Source organism: Fistularia commersonii, chromosome 13 (assembly GCF_037954325.1).
Source record: "Fistularia commersonii isolate RoL2024-O1a breed Wild chromosome 13, RoL_Fcom_v1.0, whole genome shotgun sequence".
NCBI classification, from domain to species: Eukaryota; Metazoa; Chordata; class Actinopteri; order Syngnathiformes; family Fistulariidae; genus Fistularia; species Fistularia commersonii.
In genome coordinates, this window is record NC_141296.1 from 8,655,320 (window position 1) to 8,680,267 (window position 24,948).

At 37.1% G+C, this 24,948-nt stretch overlaps 1 protein-coding gene across 4 annotated transcripts in view; it reads right to left on the bottom strand.

Moving 5' to 3' along the window:
- diaph2 (diaphanous-related formin 2) overlaps positions 1 to 24,948 on the bottom strand; it is a 339,738-nt gene that overhangs the window by 109,916 nt on the left and 204,874 nt on the right. For all 4 annotated transcript variants that reach the window (XM_086157743.1, XM_086157742.1, XM_086157744.1 and 1 more), the window contains one exon: positions 17,031 to 17,160. In XM_086157743.1, coding sequence (XP_086013869.1) covers positions 17,031 to 17,160 — 130 coding nt within the window. The remainder of the gene's footprint in view (positions 1 to 17,030; positions 17,161 to 24,948) is intronic.

Here is a 24,948-nt window from a genome sequence, read left to right on the forward strand (position 1 = left end):
CAAGTATTTCTGCCTACTATTGTTTGGTAAGTATAAGCAACATCCAGTGATTATCTTCAGCATGATTATAATATGTAGAGCAGCACTGATGGAAACTTGCAGTAGAACATCTGTTGATAAACAATTACCATTGCATTGTTACTTGTAAAAATGTTGATATGGCTCACCTGTTACACATGTTCTATAAATGGATTTATAACCTTGTTTTTATAGACTTGCCCTTCCTGTTCTTTTTCCATTTATTGCTCAAGAGCTCCCTCTTTGAGACACTATTCTCGGATGTAGGATGACACTTCATTGATTTATCTTTTTTAAAATGTATATGTTTTTGGTTTTAATTGTGTGTGAAATTAACTGCACAGAAACAATACTTGTAAAATACCATAAATCCAATTCCAGTTTAAAACTGTGGTCAAATGCATTTAAAAAAATAAATAAAAAAAATCACTCTAATGATCTCTTTGACTCCTGGGCATATCTTGTAATAATGTCAATATTTCTGAAACAGCTGCATATGTGCAGAGGCATGACATGACTCATGGAATATTGGGAAGGTGGATGATGACTCCAGCGTTCTACTCGCTCCCCTCCCCACCTTTTGATGATTAAATGTCAAAAGAAAGATGAAATGACAAAAGATATTTGTCACCTCGATGGCCATGATCTTTGTAATAAAAGGTACAGGATCCCTTGCTACTTATCCCTGCTTTCATCCATAAATAGCTAACACAGGGACAATTAAACAGCCTTTGTATATGAATCTTTTGTTTTTGATGCAGTTATAATTTCGCTAATTTCTTGCTTTAGCCATAAATATTTCATAGACTACATTTTCCTTCTTTCTTTTCTTAAAAAAGTGTTTGGTAATAATGTTATTTGTGTGTGTGTGATGTATACATATGTGTATGCATATACAATATGTGCATGTGTGTATATATTTATGCACGCTCGCTCGCACGCGTGCACGCGCGCCCGTGTGTGTGTGTGTGCCCACACACACACACACACACACACACACACACACACACACACACACACACACACACACACACACACACACACACACACACACACACACACACACACACACACCGCAACTGTCCAGCAGAAGAGAAGAGTGGTTTAACAGAAGAGAAGGCACCCTCTACCATTCTGTGTACCATTCTGATTTACAACGTCTATCGATGGAGTTAGAAATCCTTTACATTTTCCAGTATTGCTCTGTGTACCTTGGCAAAAATGCCCATTCCTGTGAAAGCCATTCCTGATAATTGATGATTGAGATTGAGATGGAAATGACTTTATCAATTGAGGAGAAAAGATGGCACATTTCAACTATTGGTTATTATTCTATTGACTTTAAGTTGAGCAGTCATACTGAAGAGGAAACTGTCAGACAAGAGAACACAATCCCTCAGACTATATCTGTATATTGCAAGCCATTTTAGAATGGTTATGCTGATCACAGAAGAGGTAAAGTAAATAAGTAGTATAAAGAGTTTAGGACAATAAGGTATTTGTATGGATCACATAAGCTCAGTGAATGGATTTATGTGAACCAATGTACACATCACTGGCACTGCTAATAAATTCTGAATTATTTAAGAAAAAGACAAATCCTTTAATCTAAGGTTGAACTGTGTGTGTTCAATTTATCCTTGAGCAAAAAATGTATAAGTACACCAAAAACTAGCTGTTTAGAGCTTGATCGAAACAATACTTGTAAGCAAGCCTTAAAACTTAATTTAACAGCAATTGATATAACTCAGTTTTAAGTTTAAAATACTTAACATAGTCACTTGCGACTCATATAACCTGCGACCCATATGTTTGTACAAAATCTTTCAAAGCTTTCAAGCTTTCAGAGATGCTTTAAGTGAGAACAAGCTATATGCATTTACTATCTTACTGTCTTTAGCGGTTGTCTGACCTACATGTAACTTGCCTAAATTAAAACGGTGCTCCTAAATCATACTAACACAGAAGATGGCAGTTTTATATACCAAACAAAACAAAAAGGTCAAAGCAATTTTTCGGCTAGCTATATCTATCTTTTTTTAACAACCAAAATGTGATGACCTTATACGACAGAACACCGATTTTTTTTTTCCTCTTACAAACAAATGCATAAATAAGTTAACCATGACCAAATGTTTAATTGTTTAATAGGCATGTACCAGTGTTTGGAATTTAGTTTGTTGAACATCTGTGTGAAAAGGAATCAGTCTGCATTTTTATAACAACATAATCATGATCTTTGCACCTCAGGCAGTCCCTAAACTCATAAATGTTAGGAGACTTCATAGCTAAGAGTGATGAGTTTAAATCAAGAAGATGATGTTCATTGCATGGCCAAACCTTGGTGGATGCGTGACTGGCTCTTATTTGTATGAGACAATCCTCTTATCCACACATATACACTTGCAGGCATTGCTAAAGGAAATTTATACAGTATGTGCAGTCATGATAAGTTGAGCTTGGGAGAGAATGTGAACATATAAATACGTGAATTTGTAATTTGGAATACTGTTTTTTCCTTGTGGTTTTAATGTTTATCCTGTACTTGTAATCATGGAGTTAGCAACGAAACACTAATGTTTGGCTGGTTGAACAATGAAATCAGCATTGTGGGCTCATTACTTTTTCAAAAGCCTACCATAAATGTGAAAATAAAAGCAAGCGATAAGTGTGGTAAAACAGCAGCTGACATCTTACACAGGGATTAGGAAGGACAGTATCTGTCATACATGGAAAAGATTACGCTAACTAACCAACAAACCAACCAGCCAATCAATCCCCATTGGTCTTCTGTGAAGTTTGAAAGGTATTTGTGAACAGCAAAGGAAACTTGTATATAAAGTAGACCCTTGCTACTTTGTGGATAGTTTTTATAATTCTGTTCTCGCAATTTTTTGTTCTTTTGCGTTTTTTGCAGTATCTCCATTTTTTTCATGATGAATTAGCCCTATTCTAGCCTAAGAAGAAAAAAAATCTGTAAAAAATATTGTAAAATTAAACTGAAATTAATTTTCTAAAAATAAATCAAATGCGAATCTCCTTTGCTAATCAAAGATACCCAGTATCGCAAGCTCTAGCTCCTACCATTGTTTCCACGCGAGATACAAAAAAACATTGGCTAAGTATAGATACCCCGTGCTCTACGAAGCCTCCTAGAAGTGCAGAATCTATCCAAAAGTCTGGTATAGACCCCTCACAGAAGCTTTGCTGAAGTATGCCGCAATTACAGCATTAACGAATCTACAGCTCGTTACATAAAAAAACATAACTAACATTAGGAAGACAGCAACCATAAGCTTCAGTAAAATGGCAATATGGGTGATGACAAGACATAACAAATTAATTTTAAAAATGGAAAGTGCTTTGGCTGTGTGGATCACAAACAAACCAGCGCAAGTGCCGCAATCAAAAGAGCTGTAAAGTTCTCATTCACTCTGCGGTGCCTCATCAGTGTTCATTGCCATTACTACTGCACAGTAAATTCATCATTCAAGTTTCGGCGCGCAAAATATTTTCAATGGTGAGTACCTGATAAAATGATTTTTTAAAAATATAAAATTCTTTCCATAAATAATTTCTTTTTACGTTACATTTAATATGATTTTGAATTTACTCATTTACTATACATTTCTTATTGTATTTCAATGTTTATTGTAAGTTATAATTATCCAAATTGTCTTTGGTGTTCTTTATAAGAGTGTGGGAAGCGTAACACATTCGATGGTGGGTTGATAACAGCTTATGGAACGTTTGTAAAGGGTTAGGTGAGATTCGTAGAGGGTTGATATATCTGTAAATACCATCAAAATTATCATGTCTCTACTTCACGGTAATTCTCTTTTTGCGGGGGGTCTTACACCGAAACTCCCATGAAAAGTGAGGGTCCTCTGTATCGCTGCTACGCTAGATTCCACAACATTGAATTAAGGGCACAAAACATTATTCAGTCAGTATCAGTTCAAGGAAACTTTAGAGAAGCACAATTTTTTTTGAGTCATTACAATGGGCAACACACAGGTCAGCACAACTTGGTACAGAGAAGCTGTTTTTGTCCCATGATAATAAAATAAAATAATAATAAATAATGTTTGAAATGATGATGAATAAATAACTCCAATAACTACCTGAAAAAATAGGATAAATGATATTGGGTCTGTGTGGGTGTTTTGTAGCATAAGGCAGCTTTATTATGTGCTTTCACTCACCCATAATTTCCGGGGCTTTGTAGCTTGCAGCCAATCAGCCTATTTTAATAATCAACACCTTTAGGCATTTTGGGGTTTTGCATGTATGGCGCTATTCTCAGAATATAGGTCACAAGAAAATGAAATATGAACCTTCAAAGCAGAATGAGCAGAGATATGTTTGCAAAACATATCCCGAGGTAGAATTATTATTGAGAATGATTTTAGGTTATTGCAGAGACAGGTTTGTTGAGGTTTTATTTTTTTTCTGACATTGCACCTCCTTTCAATAACTTCCCTATGTTATCTGATACTATGGAAACTATGGAAAGCAAAGACAGTAGAAAAACATATAAAACAAATGAATGATATATTCGCAATTGTAGAGACAGGCAAGTTGCCCTATTGATATAACACACAGACATAATTAAAGGAGGTGTGTTGTTCACTGATGACTTGAGGTAGACGCTAATTAGGACATATAGAAGAAGTCCTGAGCCAGGACACACAGATGTGGCAAATATACATGCATATTGAAAATTTGCATGTCAACAGCTCTACAGAGTTTTCAGGATGACCATAGTGATAGGTGCTGACTGAACAACCCATGTGTTCATATACTAATGTGAAAACAAAGGCTCAATGGGTGCTAAACTTTATCATCACGTTTGAGTAGCAACTGCAGGATTTTATTATCATCGAATAAGCTGAAAAACTGACATGTGTAGATTGTATGTGTGAAAATTCAACAAAGTAGTCCCAGTGTGCATTATTTCCTCCTTTCTTCCTTATAACTTTTCTGAGACTTGCTGCATCTAATGTGTCAGGCAAGGTGTTACATGTTTATTTTTTTCAACAAACTTATGAACTGACACATGTCTCTGGAGACACAAGTGGAGATGTATTTTAATGCCAGGTCTATAGGCACATACTAAAAGCTGTCAATTTGTGATCATAATGCCCAGGATGCATTGTAACACTATACTTTCCACTAGACATGCTTGTAATCTAATTTTAAAGACTGGTAAGACATAAAATCACTAAATTGATTCAGAAGATGACCATCGTCGTAACAAGTGCACTGGCTTGAGAAAACTATACTATATGGGGAAATCATGGTGTGACATCGTGACAGAAAATATGGAACATATATTCTTAAGAGTAAAGGTCACAAAAAAATTGGAGAAACTGCAGAATTGAGGCAAAGGAAAATACAAGGCACAGATGAAACTCTACAGTGATCCCTGGCAAGGTTATCACACAGTTGCTGCTTCATTGAGGTAAATTACCTGTATGGGTTCAAGGACAAGGCTTAGCGTAGGGAATTATCTGTGGTAATAAAACTATCTTGCTGTACTTGATTTAATATTACTTCATGACTATACCATGTCAAAAACAAGTGATTAAGTTGTGCATCTAATATATAGACAATGCTTTGTAAGGACTAAGAGTGGAGTAAATACAAGTTTCACTGCAATAAATTAAACCACTCCTTGTGTGATTGTGGAAAGAATATCTTAACTCTTAATACAGGCCTAACTAAAGTAAAATTAAGCTTGGTCAACATAACATTTAATCAGATAGAGAATTAAGGAGAAGAAAAAATAAATACAATTACCTGAAAACATTGCATTCCATATTATATGTCTGTTCATGGACTAAATGAAAAAAAATAGAAAAATCAAATGAAATGAAAAATACAAAAAAAAAAAAAAAAGAAAAAAAACCCTGATGGAAATGAAAAAAGACAATATGGAGTGGGAGTCAAGGCTGAGGCCTCCCCAAGCGTACAGAAGGTAAAAACCATAATGGACTGACACGGAGCATAATGCCCTATGCTGTGATTTTATTGGCAACTCCTCCAAAGAATGGTGGCGCCCCTATTATGATTTAACACATCAAAATCACAGCATTGCACACACATAAAAGGCCACATGATGATAAAACACGGCTCTCACTTGTGGTTGCTTGTAGCTCGACACAGGCTCAGTTTGGCCTCCAACAATCAATTCTGCCACTCCCTACCTCTTCTGCAGTCAGTAAAGTAAAAGCAAAAATCTTTTTTTGTAAAAGAGCAGGTCTCCCATGTTATGTTAATGCAGAATAGGTGGACAACAAGGCAATATTCACCAAATCATATTTTTTGGTCGTGCACTTTAATTTAAGTTACTTTAAGTCAAATTACAAACAACAATAGCATTTTATTTTATAAAAATTAGGGATGCTAGCATTAACTTTTGAAAGGTTAGATTATGATGTTACTTAGGAATGAAATGCTTGCAGTGTAATAATGGCAGCTTTGCCTTGCTCAGTGGATTTGTACATTACTTTGATTTTGTCTTTTTTTCCCCTGACTTGGAAAAACACGTGGTTAGAAGATGAAATAGATACATCTTCTCTGACAATTATTAATAACCATTGCAAGTTATTTACAATATCAATGCTTTCTTCAGTGAATCAGTATGCAGGTGACCTACCTTCTGATCCTCAATTTCACATGCAAATACAAGTCAACTGATTATAATAATATTTGAATATGGATCACACAGTTTGATTCCATGTCACTTAGCCAAATAAAGGTTAAATATTTTTAAAGGGGGTGGGAAAGGCTTATCATCCAAATGTAAAAGAAAATGTCAACACCCAAATCTTTTGTACTGTGGAAATGACAGGGTGACGGATCATTAGACAACTATATTTTTTTGGACACATTTCATAGATCAGCATTGTTTGCATCATAAAAGAAAAATAACAAACAAAAAACAAAACTTTATATAGGACAATACACATATTTCATTCAAAGAGCAAAATGATAACATATATTATTGAATGTTTACTTACTGTAAATCAATGCCTCTGTCTCACAACACTAGCCTATCTGAGGAAACTATTGACACTGAACCATATCACCATATACACTTAAAAGAGACATTGCGCTACCCTGGGAGAAATGGTTTACACACTTGTCACAACCATGATGCTATGATTGCTTTAAACTCACCAGCACATTATTTTTAAGAATGGCATGAAAAGGAAAAGAACCAAATAGCGTGGGAGGCAGAGTAAATAGCTGTCTACCGACATAGATAAGCATGGTCTTGGCAGATTTTACAAAAACTAAAAGTGTCAAGCAATGTGGCCAGCGAATGCCTAGATTCCGCAATCTATTTGCTTCCCTGGGGGGTTATAAATCAAGAGTGATAGTGGAATCTTCTCACATAGCAGTATGCATTAAGTGAAAAGGGAACAGGGGAACCTACTCCCCAGAGTGTAGTAAACCTCCAATGAACAGTCCTGCAATGCTTGCTTCAGGCCATGCTTTTAAATTATATATTGATGACAGCCCATGATAAAAATGACCCAATTTAGTAACCAAAATCAATTCCCACCTCCACTGGGATACAGAGGCTGGAAAAGCTGCCTAGTCTATGAGACTGAAGCACGTTTTCTGAAATAGTGGTCAATAGCAACAATGAATGTGGGAAGAAATGGGAGTAAAGAACAGACACTTTACTGCAGTGACCACCCAGGCTGTAAATGATTGGTTAGGTTTCTGGGCAAATAGCATGACAGGAATGTTTTTTTTTTTTTTTTTTATTTCTTAAGCGACAGTATGACAAAATTCAACTCTATTTATTAAAAAAAAAAAAACAAAAAAAAACACAAAAAAAATCACAAACATGGAGGGTTTTTGTAGTTTATTTTAGTGCAGGAAGCAACATTGTTCAAAAACTGTTATGATAATTTGACACAAAGATGTTTAGCAAGATCATTGGTAAAACTAATCCAGAGACAGCAATATTCGCGTTACTTTTATTTACAAGTGTCTTTCTATAAATGGGGTAGTCACATTTATTTATTTATTCATTTATTTATTCATTCATGGTTTTAATTTTTAATCAAAAGCCTATACATATGCACTCAGAGATATTGAACTTCATTTATGATTTCAACAAATAATAAATGAGATCCCTTTAGATTTCTTATTTCTATCCTTGTATTATTTCACTAAATTGTCTTCCATTAGTTTCAGTGTTTGTTGTCTCTAGTGCTTTCTTTTTTCCATCACTGAGACAGGAAAAAGTCTTTAAATACTACAATAAAAACCCAATTCTGCTGACGGATTTGTGGATTTGACAGTCACAAAATGTTTTGCCAAAAGCCAGAGACACAATAAAGCTCCGACAGACTGCAACTGCCACAGCCATGACTTGCATTGGTCCTCATTGTAATAATAAAGTAAGGAAAAGCATGCCATTGTTTTACAAAATTATCCTCAATATTTATCCTAATCACATATGATACTGTTTTCCTACACACATAAAATAAGACAGGCTAGCCTTTACTGGAAAGCTCGGATATTAAATTTGATTTCCTACTTCAGGTGAATTTTTGAATATGTAAAAAATGGTTGCTTGAAGAGAAATCAAAAGGTCACTTTAGGCTTCTGCTGAGAGTAGTCTAACTGTTACATACTATGTATTTGGCAAGTGTGACATTATTGCCTGTCACTCTTGATATATCACACAATCATACAATACTAATTCTAAATAGGGTGGGGATATTGTACTGTTGATTACTCATTCAGTCAATATTACAAATCCAAGCACTTGTTATTGTAATGCATCTACTAGGTCTTATCTGGAGGGTGAGGGGATCTCCTCAGAGAAAACTCAATTTCCTGCTCATTTGTAGAACAATTCTCATCATTATCTTACTTATCAGAATCCCCTGATAGACATACTGCCACAAGCCTCTCAATGAAAAAACAACATAAAAGATCCCTCATCATTTCTAGTCAGTTTCTGCAGTAAGAGTGTGCGCGCGCACACACACACACACACACACACACACACACACACACACACACACACACACACACACACACACACACACACACACACACACACACACACACTGTAACTGTGTATCATTTTAACAATGTAAAAATGTTTGGTATTTTCTTTTGTGTTTTCCCCCTTTGTCTTTCTTTATTTCATTGTGTATTTGTTTATTTCTTATTTTATTTTATTTCACGCATAACAAACAAAGTTGGGCTAATTTAGCTGAAAGACAGAGATCCTTGCAATATTTTTTGGCCAGAGTTGTGAATGGTGAATTCAGCAGGATGGGTTCAATTCTTGCTGATAATTGTTATGCTGTGGCAAACTGCCTAATTTGATTACCATGGCACTGCCACTGCCATTTAACATTAAGGTAATTAATCATCAGCAAATATCTCATTTAGTTCCCTACCTCTATAGATCAATTCTTTAGTGAAAAAAACCTTTGAACAACAAGTCCTGCAAAAGACTAATTAAGAAACGTTGTGTGGTCCCCACTGTACTATTTCCATAAATTGTGTAAAATAGCGGTACAAACTTTCATGAGCTCAGAGAAGGCAATTTCATATATCCAAGTCCTATTTTAAGCACTTGCAAGGTATAACTGCTGAAAGTAAAAGAAACAAATTTCCCCAGCCAACCAAAAAAGTGCCTAACATAGAAAGCATTATCATAAGAACTTTACAGACATAATAATCCATCTATCTATCAATCATCTATACTGCTTATTCTGCACTAAGGGTCATGGGGATGCTGGAGCCTATCCTGGCTGTCACTGGGTGAGAGGCAGGGTACACCCAGGAATGGTCACCTGTCAATTGCAGGGCTACATATAGGACACAATTATCTAATTTAAATTACAATCCCATCTCACTCCAGTTTGGTGAATTTATGTCCTGTAGGAATAAAGCACAGTTATGGAATGACAATTATTTTACTATTTTTACAACAAGTCACAACCACAGCAGTGTTTTTTTTTTCTCCTCTGATCAACCCATCGTTGTTCTGTAGCTCCAGCTTTCACATCAGTATGATGAACACCAAATATGAATTTCATACAGCCAGTAGTTACCGTTCCTTACTATCAGGTAATATCCTGAGTCAGTCATGAATTGTGGGGGAAATAAAAGAACTTTTTCACTGGAGCAGATGGAATATTCACATCCCTGGAAATGGTCTTCTGTGACAAGCTGAATTTCTAGGCTGGCAAACAGCATTATTCTCATTCCTGTTCCCATTGTCAGCTCTCATTGAATTCTGCTGTCACAGTTTGGGGCCTGATGCTAAGCAGGGCCACTGGCCTCCCTGCATGTGTCTATCTATGTCTATATTCCGACTTGCAAGCTAGTTTGAGTGTAACAATGAGGAAAAGAGAAATGGGAAGAAGAAAAAAAGGAGAGGAGGTTGTTGTTCTGATCTCACCGTGAACTACTCATCCACCATGAAGTGACAAAAGGGAATAAAAAAAAGAAATCCCAGGGCTCATCACTCATTTAGAACTTGTGAAACCAAAAAAAGTGTGTTGCCCTGTTCCTAAAAGTCTTCATGCTGTCAATTTACACAGCTGGCTTCACTGATTCACTTTGATCATTTCAGGGTCTTCCTCCAAAAAACAAGGGGGGAAGGTTTCCATTTCAAGGCGTAGATATAATAATAAGCTAATATTTATAAGTGCTTGACAGGCATTCAATATTATCATTTCATTTATGTATTTACTGCTCCTTCTACATGTATTGTGTCAGGTTGAATGCAACTCTTACTTTCTTTACATAATTTAGGTATTCCTGTTTCAGCTTTTTAAATATTAAAAATAATCTTGTCATGTAGATCTGCATGTGCAGCAGTGCGCAAAAAGTTCAGTCAAATCAAGTGGAAATCTGTGTCTCCAGACTCTAGACATTTCTATGTGCATGTATGCATGGGTGTGTGTGCGTGTGTCTGTGTGTGTGTGTTAGTCAGGACTGGGCTGTCAATAATAAACACAGAAACACTGCCCCTTTTCTTTGATGTATAAATGATGAATCTCAAACACAAAACACTTTCGGGGATAGTTTTCTTGCTGCGAAGGCTCTGCAAAAGCAACCAAATCACAGAAAGGTGAAAAGCTGGCACAGGGAGAGCATTCATGTGCAAAATAATCGCATTCATTAACAACCTTTTGAAACTTTTATTACTTGGCCATAATTGCTGAACCAAATAACAAAAATCTAAGCTCTGAAACAACACAGGAATTAGTCATACCTGCTTAAAATGGGATTGTTCTTATATTAATAACAATAATAATACATGTACTACTACAATTAATAATAATGTAATTGAACTTTGTTTTTGCTGTGAGACCATCTTTCTGGAAGAGACAAGACTTGTCTTAAAAAGGTTAAGTATGAGGAAATGTTGTGAAAACTTCAGCAGGTTGTGTAATCGCAAGCATGAGACTGACTGTCCCCATTCAACCCTACACCATTACTTGAAGTTCTTCATTACTGTCTTGATTAATAATATATCACACACATGCTATTATGCTCACAGAGCCTTCTGTAATTTGGAAAGGATCACACTTTTCAGATCATTGGGGAAGGATGGGTAATATATATATATATATATATATATATATATATATATATATATATATATTTTTTTTTTTTTTTTTTTTTTTAATGTGAGATTTAATACCTTGTCTTAATAAATTGTATCAATCCATTCCATTACTGCCTGAAAGTTAGATGTGGGCAATTTAGCATGCCAACCACAATTACAAAAACAGAAAAAAAAGAATGTAACAAATAATTACATTTCTTGTCTCAATTTGTTTTTACATGTAATTCATTAATGAAACAAATTGTGTTAGAAGAGCTTCATACGTAAATATTTTGATAGAACTTTGGCTTAAATGAGAGTAGCCAAGCCCGTCTGTCCATTTGTACTTGTGTTATGTACTAACAGTAAAGCTTAATAACATATACGATGTTTGTTGAATTTATACCTGTAGCTTTTTTATGCAGTCTTCCAGGAAAATTTTTGAGGCAGCTATTCTTCCCAAATATGAGGAGTTCATGACTTCGACTATGGCACATGACTATGTATTGATTATTTAATGTTATGCCATTGACAACTAACAATTAAAAATACACTATCAAAATGCCAATCATGTGAACTCACATATACAGAGCAATTACTTTCATTTGTATCTAACTGCTTAACAAGGTGACACGGCTACAAGGTGACGCAGTAGTTGGCACTTCATCCTCACAGCACGAAGGACCCTGGTTCCATTCTGACGAGGGGATGAGGGGACCTTTGTGTGTGGAGTCTGCATGGGTTTCTTCCCACATCCCAAAAAAATGTGCGGCAGGTTAATCGGAAAACATTAAGGAAATTGCCCCGAATGAGTGAGTGAATGTTGTCTCTCTTTCTATGTGGCCCTGGGATTGGCAACCAGTCCATTGTATACCCCACCTCTCCCCCTATGACACCTGGGATAGGCTCCAGCAACCACCGCGACCCTGAGTGCAAGATAAGCGGCAAAAGATGGATGCTTAATGATACTTTCTAAACCATTACCAGCACACCTAGATGACAACTAAGGCAATCATCCAATGAGTATGAAATTTGTTTATCTTCACATGTGGCTCTTTAGCTTCTTAAAATAAAATAAAAAAAATATGAGTATATCAATCACAGCAGTGATTCAGTAATTATGTTCATCCTCCAGCTAGCTCTTCTGCAGAAGCTTTTTGTAGATACCTTTCCTAACTGACAAAAAAAAAAAAAAAATCATCTCAGCCCCATGGTTCCCCATGACTCAATTGAAACAGAAAGACAGATGATCTCCTTTCTGATCCACCTCATCCAGAAAGGCATTTTGTCCACGTAATACAGTGCCAAGTTCTGCAATTAACTGGAAAATGGTCAATGCTTTAATATGCTGCAGTGCCTTGAAATGAATGTAGATAATAGATATATTCACAGTGGTATTAATATCCCCAACATACCCACCACCCATTTCTCCATTTTCTCTCCTCACGGCTCCAAAGTACTTTGCCCTTGGCTATGCCTTACACTAAGTAGATTTATGAGAACTTTTGTGTCATATTTCCTCTTTCCTGCATTGTCAAGACAGACTCCCAGGTCATCATTGATTGAATAGAATCGCCATACAGACATAGTCCCCATTGTCGAGCCCCCACATATTCTTCTCTGGAGGCAGGTTTAACAAGGCAAATTGGCCACTGACAATTCTTTGGAGGCTTTGCTAATGCTATTAAGATGAGATCAAGGATATGAAAACAAAGGATCCCAAGATATTCAACACTTGCCATAAATTCTTTTAAACAATCCATACATACAAAAATGAATACATGCAATCTGTTTTATTTTTTAAATTAATTGATGTATTTAATTATTTAAAGTGCAACGTGATAATAACACTGAATGGGATTAGAGTTTGTCAGAGAAAAATTAAAATGAAACTTTTCACAGCATCTTGATTCATTAAGTAAATTGAGGACAAAATTTTTGGTTTGATTGAATTATATCTGTTTAGGGCAGGTGTGCCGGCAGCAATGGCTGGCCAATTCATTGAGAGTATTCAACACATTCGGACATGCTTTAGTAGCTCTAGGCTTTATGACTAATTTACAAGTGGTACATTAATGGTGATATTACCTTAGCAAGGTAAAAACTCAACATCTTTATTGTGTATGATAAATATATGAATATCAGTACCATTGCACAATTTCACTCAAATCTACTAATGGTATGTTTCATACATGTTTTGAATCTCCTTCAAACTATATAACTATATGATTGAAGGGATTTTTAATTAGTGATTCTAGATTTTTTTGAGGGGGGAAGATATCATTTAAGTCGTTGAAGCAAAAAAGGAACCCATCATGGAATAATTCCAATAATAAAGGCAAAGTTGCTCTTAATCAGCGAAATAATAGACAGACTTTGGCAACTTATCTATGAAATATTATAGATACTTTTTAAATAATAACAGTAACAATTACTAAAATAATGGGGTCACACTGTTGTTTAATAGTAAAAAAAATGTTATGCCAAAATAGTGGTGGTGTTGTGGAATCTCTGTGTAAAAAGCGAGTCTTGTCTTATCATGTCTCGGTAAAAAGCAATTGTGGTAAGACCTGTAGCTATAAAAGGCATGTTGCTTGTGACAATATATTTCAAATAAAGGCACAAATAAAGGTCTAATAAAGGCACATCATAATAACCACACACACAAACAAAATTTAAAAAGTCCTCGATCGATCTTACAAAATATTTTTTTTCTGCGATAGCACATGCATGCATGTTAACCTGTTCTCAAATATTCCTTACTTCATGACTGCATTTGGAAGAGTCTCCTATCTTTTCACTGTGTATAAAATAAAGCAATAACGGTTGCAGCTGTTACCATATCAAGGTTATCTTCAGCTTCCACTAGTTGTCCAAATTTCTAACAATTTCTTTCTACTCGTTAAGCTATATCATCATGGGTTTTATATTAAAGTGATACGGATTTTGGAACACTTATGTGTGTGTATTTGTGTGTGTGTGTTGGGGGGGGGGGGGGGGGTAGTATATTTTGAATTTATCAATTGAGAATTTATCCAGTACGTCACAAGATTGCTGCTCCATTTCAGTGTAAGAAATTGCACTGAACGATAAAAAGGAAAACGAAAAAAACAAAACAGGCAATTATGAAATGGCTACATAATACAAGACACAGAAAAAAGCGATTTCCTTGAGAAATTACTTTTGCTTGATTGGAATAATCATGTTCATTATTTTTAAAACTTCCAAATACTGCAGAGACCTCTTTGATAACACTTGAATATTCGGCAATAAAGACATTATCCATTCTTCTAACTCAACCCCTCCACCAAACACTGTTCATTATCAACAATGCAACAATGACTTATCAGAAGTTATGTTTTTTTTCTCAAGCAATCTCATCTTATCCATCCAACAGCATCAAGTGAAATTTACCACCAGATACTTCTCATTTGATCGTCCTCTGCAGTCATATCCTGATAACAACAACTACATTTGTCATGGAAATGTACACTAGGCAGTAGCAATAAAATATTGAACCTGTTGTTTTTCTTTTTTTCCCTCTTAATAAAACACTGAAATCACAAATCACATAGACTGTGTCTGTTTCATAACAACAGCAACATAATGACAGAATAAATTGTTGTCAAATGTTGCTGTGGCAACTGGGCTTAGTTTTTTGGTTTTCCTCAAAAACATTTCACCTCTCATCTAAGAGTCTTCTTCAGTTCTAATAGATTGTGGGGATTTTCTGGTATATAATGCCTGACTCTCGGATGAAAGGTGAAATATTGGCGAGAAAAAAAAAAAGTCCAGTTGCTACAACAAGATTTGACAAAGATTGACCATGACCTAGATGACTGAAACCCTTCACAGACACAATGAGAATACTGTTCGATGATATCCAAATACCATCTAAATTGGAGAATAATGTTTTGTATTTAGCAGTTGCAGTCAAACACCATACAATATATATGAAGGATTCTGTAATTATATTTTTTACCAGTCTCATTCAATTTGAAACAAACAAGTCGAACAATTCATTTTGCTAAATGACAACTATGATTAACTTGAAAATTTTAGCATTAAAGATATCCAAATACATTTCAAACATAATGTTATTCAGTCCAATCATACAATAGAGGACATTCTCAGTCAATTGCATAATTAGTGAATTACAATAAATAACCAATTACAAGCCTAAGCAAACTAACTAAGCCTGGAGGGATACAGCTAAATGGTTGCTTGAGAATGAAATTAGGAGTGGGATTCATTAATTGATATTCAGAATGACAGACAGGGCAGTGAAATAACTCAATTCTATATAATGATGAATTGTACAGAACTATATAAATATAGTGATCATCAATGAATAAAGGCTGACTTGTGAATAAATACATAAATAAACACCAAATAACGTTTCATATCTTATATTATTACTTTATATTATTTATTACAGAAAGAAATGTTTAAAGAGTGCGATACTGTCTGGACAATCCTCATAATATCAGACTCTGGTGCAGCCCATTGAGAGGCTGGCTAAAGCACTTATATGATATGTCTGGAATGGCTCTGCAGTGGCCCAGCTTTCATTTATTGAGAATATAGAGGATGAAAAAGATATTATCTACTATTTTCACTCTATGATAAACTATGAAGTTGCCAAAATTTAAGATCGGGGTCATTTTGGCCTTTTAGCTCAATTTCCGCCACAAATGAATTAACCTAAAATTAACCTACAATAGCCAACTATGTTCACTTTGTAAACAAGATTTTGATTAGCCTTTAACAATTAAAGGTAGATAAACCTCTGTCTCTTGTTTACACTGATATGTAACTCTCTCAACATGCTATTTGTGGTTTTATGTGTTAAGTATGGGGTATTGAATTAAAAAGAAAATCCAAAAGTAAATAATGTAGAGAAACAGAGCACATGACATCTGTGAAATTATATGGGATGCCCCATAAAGTATTCATAGTAATATCAGTAAATTCCAAACCCTTAATGAAAATGTAAAAGACAATAGATCAACTCCATCTTTATAAAATAACTTGCAATTGACTTTAACATTTTATTCATAATGTTCAAAGGCCTTCATGGCCTCACAACATAATCTGAAAAGCTGTCTCTGTAGAATCTGCGTTGTAGCCTAATATCCTAAACAGAAACTTACTAGTTGTTCATGCTCCAGCACATTGGATGAATGCTTTAGGCTGCTTATATGTAGCATATCCTCACAGATGATGACATGTCAAATTATTTTTTTAAGTTGTCACTTAATTTCATTTATTGTATTTTGATACATGTGGTGGGACTGAGTTAATGTTGACAGTGCAACATTTAAAAAATTGTAACAAATTCAATCATGAATTTGTTTTTTGAAAATAAAATAATAAAATAAATAAAAGTACTTAAAGAACGACATACCTTTGCTGGCACTCTCCACGTGCTCTAGTTCCTCTGGAAACCTTAGAATCTCTGGAAAATTTTCTTCACACTTCTCGGCCAAGAAATGAAGTAGAGTTGTATTGTGACCCATGGATTTAGTGTCACGAAGCTAAAATAAAAAAAATGTATGAATAAGTAAAATGCAAAATACAAACCTTTTTTTTTTTTGGTTAACTTTAATATGTTTATTGTGTGCTGCATTATATGTATTATTATATGTATACATATTACTCCTACTAGCTTTTTTACTTATTTTGCGACTGGATTGTTAAATATATATGTAAACACATATATATATATATATATATATATATAAATATACACACACACACACACACACACACATATATATATGTGCATATAATGTGGGGCAAAAAATATTTAGTCAGCCACCAATTGTGAAAGTTCTCCCACTAACAAAGATGAGAGAGGCCTGTACCTTTCATCATAGGTAGACTTGAACTATGAGAGACGAATGAGAAAAAAAAAAACAACAGAAAATCACATTGTAGGATTTTTAATGATTTATTTGATACATTCCTCGGTAAAATAAGTATTTGGTGACCTACAAACAAGCAAGATTTCTGGCTTCACAGACCTGTAGCTTCTTCTTTAAGAGGCTCCTCTGTCCTCTGTTACCTGTATTAATGGTACCTGTTTGAACTGGTTATCAGTATAAAAGATACCTGTCCACAACCTCAAACAGTCACACTCCAAACTCCACGAAGACCAAGACCAAAGAGCTGTAAAAGGATACTAGAAACAAAATTGTAGACCTGAACCAGGCTGGGACCAAAGTAACAGAGCCTATCATCAGTAACACACCGCTAGGGAGTCAAATCCTGCAGTGCCAGACGTGTCCCCCTGCTTAAGCCAGTACATGCCAGGCTCGTCCGTGGTTTGCAAGAGAGCATTGGGATGATCCAGAAGAGGATTGGGAGAATGTCCTATGGTCAGATGAAACCAAAATATAACTTTTGGTAAACACTCAACTTGTTGTATTTGGAGGAGAAAGAATGCTGAGTTGCTACCGAATAACACCATACCTACTGTGAAGCATGGGTGTGGAAACATCATGCACTAGGGCTGTTTTTCTGCAAAGGGACCAGGACGACTGATCTGTGCAAAGGAACGAATGAATGGGGCCATGTATTGTGATATTTTGAGTGAAAACCTCCTTCCATCGGGGCATTGAAGATGAAACGTGGCTGGGTCTTTCAACATGACAATGATCCCTAACAAACCGCCCGGGCAACAAAGGAGTGGCTTCATAAGAAGCATTTCAAGGTCCTGAAGTGGCCGAGCCAGTCCACAGATCTCATCCCCCTAGAAAATCTTTAGAGGGAGTTGAAAGTCAGTGTTGCCCAGTGACAGCCCCCAAAACTTCACTACTCTAGAGGAGATCTCCATGGAGGAATGGGCCAAAATACCAACAACAGTGTGTGAAAATTTCCTGTTTTTTTTTTTTTTTTTCTCACTCCGTCTCTCACAGTTGAAGTGTACCTATGATGAAAATTACAGGCCTCTCTCATTTCTTTAAGTAAGAGAACTTGGACAATTGGTGGCTGACTAAATACTTATTTGCCCAACTGTACATATATGTATGGTGTGTGTTCTCCGAACACTGGGTGTTGTGACGCATCTAGTGCAGCAGTTAGAGGGAAGGTGCAAGCCTACTTCATGTCTGCTTGTTACCTCTCGCTTTCAGAGCTGCCGCTGGCTAGCCCTAGTAGTGAATAAAGAAGCAACTCATACATAAGTCTTCTTGTACCAGTACAAAGCCTCTCCATCACCAAGAATCCTGCCAGGCCTCCTCTTGGCACACATGGTAACTTGGACCTTGTGGCCCAAGGCTACCTTGGCAGGGGATCTGGGTGTAGCAGTGGGCCCCATTGATATAATGCGCAGCACCACCCTTACGGATACGCCTTGGCACTTGCCAATCTCTACCCTACTGCCTTGTGGGTGAGTCTGGAAGGATTAAAAGCTAAGGGAGGACACCCCAACAGAAAAGCAGTGTGCCTGAAGAACAAATTAGGCGGTACTCCTGAAAACTGGAGCTCCGGCAGCCCCCTGCAACTGCTAGAGAGTGCTGGTTGCGTTGGACCCTCCTTGCCCCCGAAAGTGTCTTCTTATTGGGTGATTTCAATGCCAGAGTAGGGAAGGACAGCAAGGTGTGGAAGGGAGTCATTAGGAGTCATGGTGTCGGTCAAGTCAATGCCAATGGCCTGCGGCTGTTAAGTCTCTGAGCTGAGCATGACTTAACCATCACAAACACCCTCTTCCAGTTCAAAAATAAACATAAAACATCATGGATGCACCCACGCTCCAAACATTGGCACTTGTTGGACTACATCATTGTAAAACGTTCTGATATCAAAGACATCTTGCTTACCGGTGCAACGAGAGGCGCAGAGTGCTGGATAGACTATTGACTAATTATAATCAAGCTCCATCTGAAAATACACCTCGCTATCGGGCCCCAGAGGTCAGGGAATAAGAGGGCTTGTTTCCGCCTGGCTTGAAAATCCTATAGATCGGGACAATCTTTGCCATTCCCTGGCTGGAAATCTGAGGGACGTTCAGTCTTTGCTGCATACAGATGTCTCCATTGATGCTAAGTGGTCTTGTGTCAGCTTCAGACTCTATGAGGCAGCGGCCTAAACTATTGGACTGGTTTAACGATAACACAGGTGGAATCACCACCATGCTTGAGCAAAAGTATGCACCACACAGCGCTGTACTCAACAACCCCACATCAGCTGCACTGCGGCTGAGGTGGCTGAGTGGTGGACATCAAAGGCTAATGTATATACAATCATACGCCAATAACAACAATATGCACAACTTTAATAATGCAGTGAAAAACATCTATGCCCCAAGAAACAGCTCAGTCTCTCCTTTGAAGGCTTCTGACGGTCCTCAAAGACCAGAAGCTCATCATCAACAGATGGGAAGAACAACTTGACCCCAAAAAGACCCCTCAGTGTTGGATGAGTTACCTGACCACCCCTCTATCAAAGACCTTGATCTCCAACCAACCTTTGACAAGGTTAGACATGGAGTAAGATTGCTGAAGAACATCAACGCCTCTAGCCCTGATAACATCTTTCAGAACAAACACCTCAACCTCTACACTAAAATATCTGTTTACCAGGAAGTGGTCCTCATAACACTCTACAATTGTGAAACATGGACACTGTACATACAACACATAAGGATGCTCAAGGCCTTCCACATCAGATGCCTACAATGCATTCTGCAAGACCAACTATGCCAGTATCAAGGCCACAGTCAGCCAGCACCAGCTCTGCTGGGTCGGCCATGTAATCAGGATGCCTAAAAATTGCCTGCCACGGAAAGTTCTCTGCACCCAATTACATCTTGGCCGCCGTTCAAAGGTAATAAAAGGACCATCTGAAAATCCCGATGAAGCAGTGCAGCCTGAAGCCAACCCAATGCTGCAACTGGGGGATGCTCTGCCAACAAGGTGTGCCCAGACTTGAGGAGGATCGAACTGATAGATGAATGAAAAAACGCCCAAGAAAACACAAAGCCAGGACTGTATCTACAACTCCAGCCTGGGGATTCACTTGCACTGACTGCAGCAGACAGTGTGGTTCAAGGATTAGACTCAACAGCCACAGCAAGACTCACAAGTAGCAGTGGCAATATTGTCATCATCAGGCACTATGGACCACCAAGAGAGATATATACAAATCGTTTTGAGTGAGACAGGTGAGGTGTGTGTGTGTGTGTGTGTGTGTGTGTGTGTGTGTGTGTGTGTGTAACTTATTTTTAGAGACAACTTTTGTCACTATTGTCAGTAACATTAGTAGTTTGAGGCAGTTCAGGACGATTTGAATTTGAGTCAAATCTGGGACTGATCCATGACCTTGCCTGTACAACTGAAAACAAAATTCTCAGAAAGCTCCCCTTGGAGGGTTGAAAGTTAACTTCAGAGTTTTCAAAGCTGAATTGACCCATGAACAAACCCTCAGTGCATGAATAGAACCAAACAAATTGCAGGCTTTGTGCTGTATGGCGTGGCATAGTGGCCGTCCAGCATAGTATTCAGCGTTGGTTGCATTGTTCATTCTTGTGTCCTCTTCTTAATATGCTTTTTTTGTGCTTTTTGCATTAAATTTGACCTCATTATGGCTTCCAAGAAAGTAAAAAGTGCCATTGATAGTGGTTAAGATGCCCAAATATATCACAGTAGATATGAAGAAGGAAATATTAGCTAAAAGTGAGAGTGGTGCTAGTGTTAGTGATCTTGCCAAGCACTACGACGTGGCTAAGTTAACCATCCGTAGTATCCTAAAGAAAAAAAGATACGGTTGATGTGGCTAAAGGGGTAGCTATGGTAATGAAGTTTTAAGAAAGTTTATTTTGGAGGCTGGAGAATGGATTAATGGGATTTACACTGATTTCAATGGGAAAAAAATATTTGGAACTGAGTCAAAGAATGAATTAAATTTGAAAGACCAAAGTGCCACTACTAAAACGATACAATTTAGAATATATAAAGTGGGGTGTATTAGGAATCATTCGAACAAATCCCTCACAAATTAATACACAGTACTTAAATACATATATCATTGAGGGTGGTAAGTACAATGGGGCATGGTTCAGGTGGTAAGAGCAGCTTGCTTGGAGCCGAATGTTCGTGTTTAGATTCCCAAACTTCTCCTAGCCTGTCGAAGAGTTGCAGGGCAAGACACTGAACCCCAAGCTACTCTCCAAGCACTGCTAAGTTTTCTGCCTGCTGCAAATGATTCATCCACTATAGGTTAAACGAAAGCTTCAAATTTAGCTGATGTTGTAATGTATGTATAACTGAATGTGACAGAAGAAGGCCTTTCCTTTTTCTTCCATTATTACAGACCAACAAGCTCCTACTCACTTGTCTGTTAAAAGATAAAAAAACACAATAACTAACTAAACAACAATGTGCCTGTAGAAATATAGAAACCCAATCCGAACTCACACTACCTGAAGTCCCTGATTGTTCAGTTCAGATTCTGCAGATGAGGGCACCACTCAGGAAAAACACATTTTCTACTTTCACATATAATCAATATCACACAGGGCTGCATAAGAAAAAGAAAAAGTAGCCTTAGTACATACATATGAAAGCAGTCAGAACACATACTGAGAAAAAAAATCTGAGACTAAATGCATATGAATTCAGTAATTTTCATTACTGACCGTGACCTTTACATAAACAAAATAAACAATAAGCTGACAAAATGAAAAGCCAACATTTGAAATCAGACCACAATACTACTGTTAGGCAGATAACACATCAAGTTCCTAAAATATCACCTCTGTTTTTAAACTGGATTGGGACATTAACTATTACAGTTTAGTAAATGATCAAACAGGGGTTGCAAATGTAATTTAATTATATTTATTATTCCCCCTGTACAACAGAGGTGATTATGAATAATGCAACAGATGATTATGTGTATTTGTTCTATACTCTTAATCAGAGTTTCAAGCGTTGTACTACTGTATAAATGTACTGTACAATTTCATAAGACATAGTTCAATGTAACCTTAAATGAGTAGAATATAAACCAACAATAAAGTCACATATTCAAAATCATGCTTACATGCTGACCTCAATATATTTTTTTTCATATTTTGATATTTTACGACCCTACACGAACTACTTTGCTGCTACAGCACACCAATTTAATGTGTTGAATATGTGAGACCAGGCTGGCACTCAGGAGATTTGTGTGTCCTCAGTGGTGAGATGACCCGAAGGTTTTGTGTGGATTGAAGGTTGAAATCCAATGAATGTCTATAACTGTACCTTGCTGCTCAGTGACACATCAACCGACCTAATAAGCCCATTAGTCATGCAAAACTACCATAGAGGAAACCATTTATTTGATTGACTTATGTAAGAAAGCATCCCCTACGCCCCCCCAACCAATAAGGGCTCAATCAGCCCCCTGAGACATTATATACAAAATAATTAATTTGTGATTTCTGTGGATGTCTAAACTCTCCTTGGTAAATGTATATCTGTGTGTGTGTGTGTGTGTGTGTGTGTGTGTGTGTATCTATGGACTGTCAAAATCAACAAGTTGATTAATTCATTTACATGATTCATTTGATTTGAATTTTAAAACAACGCGATCATATATTAGTCTACACTATGACTGCAACGTGCTGCTTACGCCAGACCCAATCCAATCGTCGGGGACACAGATAATTAAGTTAATCTGTCTCAGCATGTGTTTAAAATAGGACGTTAACATGGTTATATGTGAATTGAAACTAATTGAGTTTGGTAAAAAAAAACATTAAAAAAAAGAGGTTGGGTAATGTGAAGTGTTTAGCATGTTTTATTAATTTATTATATTGTGCAATTTGAAACCAATATTTGTTCTTTAATTTAAATAGAACATGTTAAGTTGATGGATGATTTACACAATAAATAATGACCGTAAACCATGATAAATACTAAATTGTTGACATACAGATCAATACATGAGCAGGTCACAGAAAGAAATAGGCAACAAAACCAGAAGAGTCAAATATCAGCTACTGGTTGAAAGGGCAATTACCAAGGACTGCAAGACCAGAAGTATCATCTTGTGCACTGCCTGGTTTGATTACTATGTTTCAATGTCTCACACATGGATACTGGGATGCCGAGAGCTGTAAAAGATCAATAAATCACATAGAAACTTCATCAAGATCTTGATGAGGCTCTGGAAGCCAACTCAAACTTGAGCATCGCATGTTGTACAAGGGAGATACACTGTCCACCAAACCATTCTGCAAAGTCCTGAACCCCTCAGCCATGAGTGTGGCTTATGAGTTCTACCAATCACCAAGCAGCTATGTCATTTGAGTTCCTATGGTGCTGTAAAAAAATATGCCTCTGTGATTCTAGGAACAGAGGTCCTAGTTCATATGCTGTCTTTATGCATGGAAAAAAGGTTTTGTTCTGTAATGGGTTATGGACACAAATGCAACAAAGAAAGATTTCAAGACTTCTCTTGACTTTTCAAGGCTCTGGCATTAGGTGACCAGTTCGTATTAGCAGAACAAAGACTGAGTAGGGTTGAGACCGAGAACACCGGCAAGAGACAGGGCTCTGGAAGTCCATTGCGAGAGCAGAGAGGCTCCTGAAGTCTGGCGAGAGAGCAAGAGGCTCCTGAATTCTGGCAAGAAAGTGCAGAGGTCTTGATGTCTACTGAGAACATGCAGGGGCAGAAAGGGTTGGTTCTGGCAGGTCTCCAATGACAAACAAGGCAACCTGTCCACTGGGAAGGGAAAGAAAAAGACAACCTTGCCACTAGTGGGACTGGAACTGAAACTTTTAAGTCTGCACTAAATGTCTTCCATGGGTGGTACCTGTTTGTCCAGGTGGGTGAAATCAGCTGAGACAGTGGAACCACCGGAACTGAGAGCTGTGACAAGCTCCTGAAAAGCTTCGAGGAACTACAAAAAGTTGCTAGAGTGTGGAAGCAGCAATTGGAACATTGCTTGAACAGGTAAGGATGAATGGTCTGCAAAAAGAAGGACGATGATCATTATTGTAGGAGTTGTTGGAACCATGGCTTTGGAGATTGGAGACTGATGAGGTTCAATGTGGCTCATCCATGGTACTAAGATGCTACAGTAAGGGGAAGGCAGGGCTACAAGTGATTGATGGAATGCCATCATCCGACCTGAAAAACAACATTGGTTACTAAGCCCCCAGAGACTCCCCAAAGTAAAGGCACACTTGCCATCATAACAAAGTGGCGAGCATCATACACAAGAATGATGGATGCTCTGAATAAAAGTTTCCAAAAGTATTCCATAACAACTAACCCAAGATCCTATGGGACTTCAAGTTTCAGACAGACAAACTGGTGATGCACACAGT